The 13,327-nt window shown below is 39.4% G+C and overlaps 1 protein-coding gene across 1 annotated transcript in view; it reads left to right on the top strand.

Moving 5' to 3' along the window:
• The first annotated feature begins 10,132 nt into the window (after positions 1 to 10,132).
• The window catches only part of TMEM106B (transmembrane protein 106B), a 28,955-nt gene continuing 25,760 nt past the window's right edge, over positions 10,133 to 13,327 (top strand). Inside the window, exons 1-2 of the mRNA XM_082632649.1 lie at positions 10,133 to 10,310; positions 12,819 to 13,037. Coding sequence (XP_082488775.1) covers positions 12,821 to 13,037 — 217 coding nt within the window. The 5' untranslated portion in view covers positions 10,133 to 10,310; positions 12,819 to 12,820. The remainder of the gene's footprint in view (positions 10,311 to 12,818; positions 13,038 to 13,327) is intronic.

Here is a 13,327-nt window from a genome sequence, read left to right as displayed (position 1 = left end):
GGGGACTTTACTGAGGACTGTAGCCTGGGAGATAGCCATAGCTCTGAGCAATAGCTCTAAGCAATAGCTCTGAGCTATTCAGATAGCTCTGAGGAACTGCTCCAAAGAGGTAAAGTGGGAGCCAGGATATATAGGTGTTTTTGCTGAAAACAAACAAACAAACAAAAACACCCATGGAGTCACACATCAAAAGATTAATGCTAATCACAAAAAACAGACATCTCAAGTTAATGATTTTAGTGCTTTTCTAAGTATGGGAAGATGCAAGAGTCTGGGCTCATTGAAATTATTTCTTAGATATGCATCTGAACTATCTAGGGCCAATATCCTGTTTTTCTCCATCCTGAATTCCCCTCAGGCTGCACCCTCAGGGACAGCTGCAGTGGCTGATGGCTTGATGGTGGGGCAACATTCTGTGTTTACCAAAATGACAGGCAACATTTTTTGTCCACATGCTTATGTCTATATACTCTTTGTTGTTAAGGCTATCATTATTAATTACTAATGACTGAAATTTGAAGACTAATCTGAAAAGAATTTAACATCTTCACAGTGATATTGAAGAATTTTGAAAAGTTGAAATCAGAAGGTTAAACACATATCCTTTGACACACATCTTGTAGCTATGCCAGCTCCTATTTGACTCCTCTGTCTTCAATCTAAAACTAACCTGGTCCTCCTATGCATATCTGTCACTCATGGAAATTCTCAAGAAACTTTGTTAGGAGTTTCACTCTGGGAAACATAAAAGATAATAATGATAACAGGCCAGGCTGTATCCAGCTGTTGTAATTTAGGAGTCATAGTGGGGAAGAGCTTTAGAAAGCAGTGTTTAGGAATGAGAAAAGGAATATTTCCTGCCATATCAGTAAACAGAGGATGTCACAGTCATCAGCAATTGCAGCCACAGCCTATGGTGAGCTCTCAGGGAACTCAGAAGGAAAGAATACCTGCCATCTAGCAGCCATCAAATTACAGCCACTCCCCATGGTGAGCCCTGAGGAAACTCAGGATATGAAAACACAGGATACTGGCCTCAGATAGCTGAGGTCCATATCAAAGGAATGATTTCAGTGAGCCCAGACTCTTACATCTTCCCATACAAAGAAAAGTGCTAAATTCCTTAACTTGACATATCTGGTTTTCTTTAACTAACAATAATCTTTTGAAGTTCAGACTACCTGCCCTTTGTTGCAAAACTCCTCTGTATACTGGCTGCCCACGCCTGCCCCTCCCCCGCCCTTCCAACCTCCTTGCAGCAGGTCTCTCAGGGTTACTGAGGTGCTGCCTCCCCGGCTTGAAGTCCTAAAAATTCCTGCCGAATAAAACATAATTCTCAACTTTTAGGTTGTGAATGTATTTTTTAGGTGACAGGGAGAGAAAACAAGTAAAATGAAAATTAAAGGAAAGTTTGGGGTTAGCACAAAAGTCTCAATAGACATTAAGATGAGAGGTAAATGGTATTCTTTTCTCCCTTAGACTAAAATTTTCTAGTTATATGGAATCAAAAAATCCTAAGAACTCTATTGGTGTTTTATGTTATTGTATGGAACTCTGTTATCTAAAAGAATACATCCTAACCACATATGGCTATTGAGCACCTGAAATGTGGCTACTCAGAATTGAATTGTACAAATTTTTAACTTCATATGAAAAACAGAATTTAAAATATCTCATTAATTTTTTATCTTTATATTTTTATATTTATGTTGAGATAATAATGTCTAAGATATACTGAATTATTAAAATTAATTTCACCCATTTCTTTTTACTTTATCTAATACGGCTACTAGAACATTTTAAATTACATATATGGCTTGCATTTGTTGCTCAATTATATTTTTGCTGAACAGCACTGTTTATAGAGAATAAACACTTTCATCCAAAGCCTGAACTGATAACTGACATTTCAGAGGAAGAATTTTCATACCTACAGGTTAGTCCTTTTACATTGTAGTCATTCTATTTGAATAAAGGAACAAAAGAAGATTTTAATAGCAAATGTCACTGCGTTCTAAAAAAGTTGGGAGGATACTGCTGTGTTTGGGAACACACATAAGTGGGCATTTTGGTTATAAAAAAAAGAAGTCTCAAGGTTAGTCTTGTAACAGAGATGCTGCGATAAAGGTAGAGCCACGTAGGCCTGTATAAGTGGAATTTTCCATTTTCATTGCAGCAGCTTGAGAAAAGGGGAGTCTGGGCCCCTGCACTTATAGGAAAGCCATTTGGGAAAAATCTCATTGGAGAATCAGAGTGGGCTCCCGGGGAACTGATGGCTGACTGGGCTCAGGAAGAAGGGGATCACTACAATATGACTCTTGGCACAAAATGAACTTTGAACTCTAATAAAAATCAATGTTGTTGCTGTACACCTGAAACTAACACAACATTGTAAATCAACTATACTCCAATAAAAAAATATTTTTAATGCAAAAACAAAAATCAATGTTGGATATTCAGTTTTAAGTTGTTTGGGTTTTTTTTGTACTTAAACCATTTTATCTGTTATACATACAGCTTTCTGTTTATGCTGACTTATGGTATGATAGAAAGGAACCACGTTTAAATGTGTGGCAAAGGGATGCAGAGAGAGCAACAAAGAATCCATAAGTAGTGATAAGACAGCACAAAGTGATCAAGATTTGAGCCAGGAGCAGAGCACAGAAAATAATGACAGTCAACTACCAGCAAAAAGTTGTAAGCCTTCCTTCTCAAAAATCTTTAGAAAAATTGGGGAGTACATGCCCCTGGAAAAGAGGGTTCATGTTATTTTATTTGCCTACTAATGGAAAGGGTGACTCTGGAAGATGGGAGAACTATGGAGACACATTGGGTAATTTATGTATATGGAATCTTTACTCAGATATTTTCAGGTTTCTCATCTACTTTCAGTTCCTATTTCAGATTTAATATTTAATGAGAAAGAACAAATTCATTTAATTACAAACTCTAACTAGATTTTTATAACATCATTTTAAGCTTGGGGGATACTAGGTGTCAAATTGATAAGATCTCAGTATTTAGGAGCTCCCATAAGACTTTAAATTTTTAATTAATTTGATTTTTATTAATTCACTCTTACTTTAAATTTACTGTATTATATTTTGAGTATCACTCATATGATTACGGCATTGATATTTTTTAAATGACAATCCATAAAACAATCAATCTACTTAGACATCTTCCCACCACTCTGCACCTTGTTGATCACTAAGGCAAATTTGAAGAACACTTAAAAAGCCAGAATCCAGGGTGCCAAAGCTATGTCCCGCTTCACAAATAAAAATTAAAAACTCACCCCTTTAAATGTTAAACTGCAATTTAAACAATGATATTACTTTTTAAAGAGAGGAAATAGAAAAACTGTAAAAAAAAAAAATGACTCTTTTCAGGGTTTTCTGAAATGTGGAGTCACCTAGTATTGATATGCCACAATTGAATACTGCCTCTATATCTAAATCATAATTACTATTTCCCAAAGCCACTTTTGAAAATGAGAAGGAATTATGGCTAGCAAATATAACACCATTGCTGTAATGACCGAGGTCTAAATACAGCCATCTTTGTCTAATTGGGTTTTTTTTAAAATACATTTATTTATTTATTTATTTATTTATTTATTTATTTATTTTTGGCTGCATTGGGTCTTCGTTGCTGCACAGGGGCTTTCTCTAGTTGCGGTGAGCGGGGGTTACTGTTCGTTGCGGTGCGTGGGCTTCTCACTGTGGTGGCTCCACTTGTTGTGGACCACGGGCTCTAGGTGCGCGGGCTTTAGTAGTTGTTGCACGCGAGCTCAGTAGTTGCAGCACAGGCTCAGTTGTTCATGGTATGTGAAGTCTTTAAACAGTTTTTAATCTGGTCCTCATGGACATCCTTCTAGGAAATCTGTGACCCCTTTGAAAATGTATACAAAATGTTTTTGTGTCTCTTTTTCTTTCCCCTTAGGAGAGGAAGGTTCATATCATATTTCAGATTATTAAAGAGACCTGTGACCTAAAAATAATTTAACAATCACTGCTTTGGAATGTATTTTAAATGAACGCTAATTTGATGACTCCTGTTATCTCTTAATGAATCCTGTTATCTCTTAAAGAAAACCTATCATGGGGATTCCCTGGCAGTCCAGTGGTTAGAACTCAGCACTTTCATTGCTAGGGGCCCAGGTTTGATCCCTGGTCAGGGAACTAAGATCCTGCAAGCCCTGCAAGCAATGTGGTATGGCAAAAAACAAAACAAAACAAAACAGAACACCTATCATCTCATATGTGAAGTATTAGACTAAGATTTGAAAACACAAAGAGTAGTAAAATTCTTGATCTATTAGGGAAAAATATCTAGAAAAAAAATTAGAAAAGCCTATGAGCATATTTAAGATCCTACCTCTCTAAGAAACCTGAAAAAAAAATTATTCTTGCTGCTTTTAGCATTCTCTTCCATAAAAGCCCATAGCAGTTTATTCCCGTCACAGTCTCTGATATGAAGTTTAAGAAATATTTTTTATATTAGCATATATCTTTCAGTGTTCATGTATTTTAACCTTTTTTTCAGACAAAAATCCATCTTTCTAGTTAAACACATACACTTCTGCTATGGTGGTTAATAGTTTAGGCTTTGAAATCAGAATATCTGAGTTCCAGTTCTGCTATTTACTAGCTCTGTGGCCACAAATAAGTCATAATACCTTGAATCCTCTATTTCCTCTATTTAAATAAAAAGATGTGGGATAATAGTAGAACTTAATACAAAGTATTTCTATAAAAGTTAAATGAGGGCTTCCCTGGTGGCGCAGTGGTTGGGAGTCTGCCTGCTGATGCAGGGGACGTGGGTTCGTGCCCCGGTCCGGGAGGATCCCACATGCTGCGGAGCGGCTGGGCCCGTAGGCCATGGCCGCTGGGCCCGCACGTCCAGAGCCTGTGCTCCGCAGCGGGAGGGGCCACGGCAGTGAGAGGCCCGCATACCGCAAAAAAAAAAAAAAAAGTTAAATGAGGTGGGAATTCCCTGGTGGTCCAATGGTTAGGACTCGGCACTTTCACTGCTGAGGGCACGGATTCAATCCCTGGTCGGGGAACTAAGATACCACAAGCCGAGTGGCACAGCCAAAAAAAAAAAAAGTTAAATGAGGTGATGTAAAGAATAGCTGGTAAAATAAATTCATTCATTCAGCATAGTTTTCTCAAACTCCTAAAATTATTCTCATTAGAAATTATGATTAAGACAAAGATCCTACAAAAAATTCAGATGAATTAAAGTTACTAACTAGTTTTAATTATTTTTACTTTTTTCCAGGTTTATTGAGATATAATTGACGTATAACATTGTGTAAGTTTAAGGTGTACAACACGTTGATTTGATACTCATTTATTGCAAAAGGATACCAACCACAGCATTCATTAGCTAACACCTGCATCATGTCACATAATTACCATTCCTTTTTTGTGGTGAGAACATTTAAGATCTACTCTTTCAAGTATATGATACTGTATTGTTAATTATAGTCACTATGCTGTACATTAGGTCCCCAGAACTTATTCATCTTGTAACTGGAAGTTTGTACAACATCTCGGTTTTCTCCCACTCCCCAACCCCTGGTAACCACAATCCTAGTCTGTTTCTATGAGTCAGCTTTGTAAAATTCCATGTATAATGTGATATAATACAGTATTTTTCTTTCTCTGTCTGACTTGCTTCACTTAGCATAACGCCCTCAAATTCCATCCATGTTGCCACAAACAGCAGGACGTCCTTCTTTCTCTTTGGCAAATAATATTCCTGTGTGTTTGTGTATACATATGTATATACACATATATATGTATATATACATATGTGTATATATATGCCATATATATATGCACCACATCTTGTTTATTGATTCATCCATTCACACTTAGGGTGTTTAAATATTTTGGCTATTGTGAGCAATGCTACAATGAACATGGAAGTGCAGATATCTCAAGACCCTGTTTTCCTTTCCTTCATATATATACTGAAGAAGTGGGATTCCTGGATCATATGGTAGTTCTAGTTTTAAGGAACCTCCATAATGTATTCCAGAGTGGCTGAAGGAATTTACTCTCCCACCACCAGCACAAAATCCTTGCCACATCCTTGCCAACACTTCCCTGTTGAAGAGGTAGGAAGATGAAGAGAGCCCTCCCAGGCCTTCTGACCTGCTATGGAGTGCCAAGCACCAGATTCCCTTCTGGTGTTTGCATAGGTGGGAGCTTCCCTAGCTGACCCTGGTGAAAAGAGTATTAAGATCACTTGAATGATCTTAATTCCAATGGCAAATCTGCTTATATCTTCTAGCTTCCCCTGGTCCCTCTCTAAGCTCATTCTTTGGCTTATCTCCCTCACTTTTTTTCCCCATTCTTTGTTGACACACTTTGACACACTTTGACTCAAATTCTAGCTGTGTTGCTCAATATCTGCGTGATGTGGGACACAAGTTGCCTCACCTCACTAAGCCTCAGTTTTCTCATCTGTAAAAAGGGGGGAGATTGTACATTTCTCAAAGGGTTGTGGAGCTTCAGTGGGCTCATGTTATGGTTATTTATTGCTGAATAAAAAGCCATCCTGTATCTTAGTGGGTTAAAACTGTGAGTTACATTTATTTTGGTCATAAATCTGCAACTTAGGTAAGACTCAACAGGGACATCCTCTATGTTCCACTTGGTGACAGTTGTAGTAGTCACCCAGCTGGAAAGCTGGGTGCTGTCATCATCTGAAGGCCTGCCCACTCATGTGTCTGGAGATCAGTGAGGTCTCAGTTGGGTCAGATAGCCAGAACACCTACATGAGGCACCTCCCTGTGGCTACTTGGCTGCCTTACAAGATGGTGGCTAGGTTCCAAGGATGAGCATCCCAAGAGAGAGAAAGCCAGGTGGAAACACTGCCTTTTATGACCTCACAGGAGGTCAAAGAGGGTGACTTCTGCTGTTTTCTGCTCATCAGGAAGGTCACAAAAATCCACTCAGTTTCAAGGGGAGTAAAAACAGATTCCACTGTTTGAGAGGTCTCAAACTCAAAGCAAAACTCCTTCTTCTTTTTTAAGCAAACTTCTTTTGAAGTAAATTTTGCAATATGGTTGAGAGCTATTAGGATTTGGGTGATTTACCATTACATTAGACTAAAGAGAAAACTGGAATATGAGGCAAGGCTAAGTTTTCAAAAGTTAATTAAACATAGAAAAATCATTTAGCTTCAGCATCAATGGCGAATATAACCAGAAATCATTATAGAAGAATTATCACCTATTCAAAGTTATCCTGGGGGCTTCCCTGGTGGCACAGTGGTTAAGAATCCGCCTGCCAATGTAGGGGACACGGGTTTGAGCCCTGGTCGGGGAAGATCCCACATGCCGCGGAGCAACGAAGCCCGTGCGCCACAACTACTGAGCCCGCGTGCCTGGAGCCCATGCTCCACAACAAGAGAAGCCACCGCAACGAGAAGCCTGCACACCACACTGAAGAGTAGACCCTGCTCGCTGCAACTAGAGAAAGCCATGCACAGCAACGAAGAACCAAAGCAGCCAAAAATAAATAAATAAATAAATAAATTTATTTAAGAAAAAAACAAAGTTATCCTGGACTCTTCAATAAAGCATATGGCCTTCATATCTGATAGCACAGAGACTGAAATAGAACTCGGGAAATCATTGTTAACCAAACAACTGCAAGCTTTTCAGAAAACTTTCCTTCCAAAATGTGCTTTAATGGTGAAAATCAGAGTACAGGGGCAAATGCATCAAGCATTTAATATCTATTTTTAAAAATACTTCATTGTTACATAGGCAGTAAGTTTGTCATTAATATTTACTAGGTAACTTAAGCTGTCAGCTCCTGGCTGCAACCCATTGAGACTGGCATTATTACCATCTCTGTTTTACAGATAATAAAAGTTAGGAATAAAGAAGGTTAAGTATCTTGTCCACTGTTACACACACTCTATATATCCCAGTCAGCCTGGGCTCATCCTCAGGTAATCTGGCTCTAAAGGCTATATTCCTAACCATGCCACTAAATTGCTTCTTACAGGGATCTTTTTGCAGAAAGACTCACTCCTATGTGAATTCCAGTTATTTGGATAAGGACATGCTGCCCAGCCCGAATTTTTAAAGTTAAGTGATAAAGTTAGTTGAGAGAATAATGACTAAGTATTTCCTTGAGAAATAAAAAAATAATAATAATACCTTTTTTTTTTTTTTTTTTTTTTTTTTTTGCGGTACGCAGGCCTCTCACTGTTGTGGCCTCTCCCGTTGCGGAGCACAGGCTCCAGACGCGCAGGCTCAGCGGCCATGGCTCACGGGCCCAGCTGCTCCGCGGCATGTGGGATCTTCCCGGACCGGGGCACGAACCCGTGTGCCCTGTATCGGCAGGCGGACTCTCAACCACTGCGCCACCAGGGAAGCCCAATAATACCTTTTTTAAACTGAAAAATAGTACATGTTAAATTATAGAAATATTTGCTAATTTAAAAATGTATATAGTAGAGAAAATAAAAATAGCCTCAAACTACAAATGACTGTTTATATTTTGTATAGTTCTTTCCATTTATATCTATATGTTCTAAATGTGAATATACTTTACAGCCTTAATAATACTTCATATACCATCTATTGCATACTGCTTTTATTTAGTGGTATATTATTATCATCACTTCTCATGTAACAAAACATCTTTACAACGTAACTTGTACAGGCTTTATGAGATCTCATTGCATGGCTATTCCATATTTAAGTAACCCTGTAATTCTATGAAAGGTAGGGTCATACACGTAGACCGTCAGAAGATTTGGAAGCTGCTTTTCTTTTCTTCCCCCATGATTCTGATATGTTTTAGCCATACTATTTATTTTGAAATTTCAAACAATGTTAGTGAAAGATGCCCACGCCTCTCCTCAACTTTGGAAGGCCTGGGCTGATTATGAGGGGTTAAATGATTTAATTAACGTCCCAACAGAAGACATGGGCTAAAAGGAGAGGTCAGGGAATGATTTAACCAACGTTGCATTGTTGGACATTTAAGTTATTTAAATGAATGCACTTTGTACTGTAATCTTACTAGAGTTCTCATTAGGTTTAGGATAAATTCCAAAAGGTGGGATTGTGGGACTAAAGGATGTGAAAATTCGAAGTTTTAATACTCTTGCTACATATTGCCTAACTGCTTGCCAGGAAATGTATGAGTTTATATCTTCACCAACATAGTGTGAGAAGGCTCATTGTCTTACACGTGTATGTAATAATTTTAGATATTAAATTGTATGTTTTTGACTTGCATTTCTTATTTTTACATATTTTCATATTCCATTGGCCAAACACACCTATCCTGTCAGAACACAGAAATAAATTACTATCACTTTCTTCCTTGGTTACTATGTACCTTGTGGCCGTGATAGTTAACAATAGCTTTCATTCATTAAACGTTAAGTTCTCTGCAGGCAATGAGTCTAGTCCATGTTTGACAATTATTCCCAGTATCTCATTTAACCCTCAAAACAACTCTGTATTGTTATTTTCATTTTCTCCATGAGATTACCCACCCTTTGAAATGTTAGGGAGAGTAGCCCCAAGTCTACAGCGATAAGCTGAAACACTGGGATTTGAGCGAGGATCTCCCTAAGCACTGGGGGGAGGAGGGTGACACCACGTGCAAAAACAAAAACAAAACAAAACCGCGGCTGTTTCTTTCTAGTAATAAAGAGGTTCTAAGTTAAAATATATGTGACTTTTCGGCTACCAGACATGTGTCTACCAACCAGTTTATCTCACTTCCCAGCGTCGCGAGTGTCAGGACCACTTGAAGGACGTGGACGAAGAGGCTGCTCAGCTCAGGGCTGAGGCAGGCAGTACACGTCTTTCCCCTCTGCAAAGGGAAATAGCCGGACAGGGAAAAACGGAGGGGGGACTAGTATTTTCAAAGCTTCCAGTGATAGGGCAGCCAAATTTTACCTCTAAGTCTTGGGAGACCAAGGTAACGAAACGGAGGGCGAACAAGCACAGACGCGCCTCAGGAAGTTCCCTTCATCGCTTTAGGAAGACGGAGGAAGAACGCATGCGTATTGCACGCTTCCGGGCCACACCTCCTCCTCTCCGGGAGCGCTCTGCGCAGGCTCGGGCGCAGGTTGCAGCAGAGAGGGGCCTCAGCTGTTGTGGTAATTGTGCCGCCCCTCCCCCACCCGGGCCCCGCGGCGACCCAGCGCTGCAGGCCCGTCGCTCTAACCTCAGCACCCGGGACTGCGGATTCCGTGACCCTGTCTTCGGGCCTGTCCGCGCCGGAGCAACTCGGGACTGCGTAGCACCCCGTATGCCGGTGAGCGACCCGGGACGGGCAGCCTCCAGGTCCCCTTATGGAGCGGGGCCGAGCGGGCGCCCTGGGAAGAGCCGAGCCGGATGAGGAGGTGGAGGAGGGGAGGCTACGGGGCCGCTGGACACGCGCGGAGACCGGGGAGGCGCTCTGGGCTGGGTTATGGAGGTGTCTCATCACCTCTTATCCGGGCCCAGCTTCCTGCCTAGGGGCTCAGGGCTTCTGTTCTAGCCCGGCGCACGGGAGAGATTCCAGGTCCCTACACCTTGAGTGGCCAGGTGGCCCCTGGTTTTCCTCTTTTTGAGTTTTCTTGCCCGACTGCCTGTATTTTATCTTTAACCTTTCCAAAGTAGGCAGGCTGTATCCTGGGTTTTGTTGATGTAGCTTATGAAAGGCGCCGACCTTCGTTCAGAAGATCACGACCCATTTAAATTGGATGGAGTCATGTACTTTTTTTTTCCTTTTTCCGTAAGGAGTCTAAAGTTCGGGTTGGTTTTAAGTAAATTAAGGGATTTTGATAAAAATATTGAGCACAGGGGCCTAGTACCTCTTTATTATAAACTAAAGAGTCTCCAAGAATAAAAGTTGTTAAACTTAGAAGTGCTCTGGGGAAAATCCAGTAGGGAGGGCAAGGATGCCCAGTACCTGACGAAATCTGGCACTTGTCCATTAGCCTTGATAAAACAAACACCAGTCCAAGGCCGACTGTATCAAGGCAACTGTTACGTAAGTATAGAAAGCAGGCCCAGACTGAGAGCCACTTGTTCTTGCCTTCTGTGTCTTTTCCCCTCTTAAGGCATTCCAGTGGGAGGCACCCTATACCTCTGTTAACTGAGATCGTAAAAGGGTGCCGCTGAGGCCCATTGATCCCAGCTCATCTAATATTCCACATAGGCCCCAAGGTCAAAGTGTGTGGGGACAGTGATGTTAATTCACCCCTGAACCACCTGTGACTGGCAAGTATTGGTTTGGCTTGCATGTAATGTCTTTGAGCAAAATCAAGAGAAAATAATGCATTTTTAGGAGTCATAAATCATTTACGTTTTTGAACTTAATGGGCAATGTGTGTATAAATTTTTTAAAAATAGTAAAAATCAACATCTTTATTCATCATTCTGAAGTTTTAAGTTTGTCTACTAGTCATATAATTTTTTATCCTGCTGTTTACAGTGTGTTTGGGTGACCCTAACACATGGATGGCATGCCAGTTTTAAAAAGCAAACTTTTCTTCATAGCATAAGATAAATTGAATTATTTTGAGTGTCAGTTTTCCTCATTCACATCAGTTAGAATTTTTTAAAGAAATATGTCTCTTTATATGAATGTCTTTAATCTATTTTTAGGAACTGATAAAAAATATATGGTCAAATTTAGAAAGAGAATGAATGTATTTTTTTTTTTTTTCGGTACGCGGGCCTCTCACTGTTGTGGCCTCTCCCATTGCGGAGCACGGGCTCCGGACGCGCAGGCTCAGCGGCCATGGCTCACGGGCCCAGCCGCTCCGCGGCATGTGGGATCTTCCCAGACCGGGGCATGAACCCTTGCCCCCTGCATCGGCAGGCGGACTCTCAACCACTGCGCCACCAGGGAAGCCCGGAATGTATTATTTTTAAATTCAGCTTTCCCGCTTTGTTAATTTGTCCTCAGAATATCAACCGATTAGAATATATGGCTTTTTAAGTTTTTTTAATCCTTAAAATTGTGACTTAAACTGCAGTGTTACTGAGTTACCTACCTACAGAGGTTATTTTGCTGTAGGTACTAACACTATTTATTTTTATTTGTCTTTAAATTTATATTTAATTTCCCTCTTGTATTTTTGATACTGTCATCCTAAAATTTTGAAATTAATGTTCTAAATTTTGCTGTTTTGTATTGGTAAATTATAGTCAATATTTTAGAATATTAATTTCATAATTCTAACTCCACCAACTGTTGAATGAAAGAAAAATCTGTAGGTTTGTTTTTTGAGCTGTTTTTTGTTGCAAGTATTTAAATGTTTAAAGCAAGAAATGTGAGGATGAGAAAGATTGGGGATTTTATTTATCACATAGGGGCATGAATTTTAAAAGGCTGAAAAATACTACTTTGATATTTCCTGGTGATACCTAGTTGTAATCTGCCCAAAGCCACTTTTGCCTTCAGTGCTAATTGATTTAAAGGTAGAATGTGTTTTTGTTTTATTCTAAGAAAAGTGAAGTCCATGTGTTTCTTTTCAGAGAACTCTAAGAAAGTGGAGACTTTTGTCAAATTTTAATGTTGTTTGAAAGCCCATTCTTATCATAACTCTGATATATCATTTCATAATATTTTGTTAGAAAAACACTTTTGGACTCTAGTAAATGGCTCCCTTGTTTCGGACATTATTTTGATTGAGTATAATTCTAATCCAGATAGTGATTTGAACGCTCCCTTGAAGGTTGTTCTAAATTAATTTGATCAGTATAAATATCCTATAATGTTCTTGAGTATACTTCTCGACTGAAGTTTACTTTAAGATTTTTTTTTTCTTAGACATGGGAAAGTCTTTTTCTCATTTGCCTTTACATTCAAATAAAGAAGATGCTTATGGAGTCACATCAACTGAAAATATGAGGACTGGATTGGTTAATAGTGAAGCCCATAATGAAGATGGAAGAAGTGGAGATGTCTCTCAGTTTCCATATGTGGAATTTACAGGAAGAGATAGTGTCACTTGCCCCACTTGTCAAGGAACAGGAAGAATTCCTAGGGGTATGTGTTATTGCACTGTTTTTTCTTTAAAGAATGTTTCCAGGTGTTTGCACAAATACTGTGAAATCTGTGTGTCTGAGCACAACCCTTTATGTTTTAAAAGACTTAGAATTACAGTTAAAACTTCGGATCAGTTATTTTCAGTCAAAAGGACACAAAGAAACAAACATAAAGATTTTAATTAGGGTCCTAAAGCAATAATGAAAACCACTCTTCTACCTCCAGTATCTTTTCTTTCCCACCTGCAGCTATAGCAGATATGCAGCATCTCTTGACTGTAAACTTTTAGT

This window comes from Mesoplodon mirus (assembly GCF_964341445.2).
Source record: "Mesoplodon mirus genome assembly, chromosome: 9".
Lineage (NCBI taxonomy): Eukaryota > Metazoa > Chordata > Mammalia > Artiodactyla > Ziphiidae > Mesoplodon > Mesoplodon mirus.
Note: the sequence above shows the minus strand (reverse complement) of the source record. Positions and strands in the feature narration are given on the sequence as shown.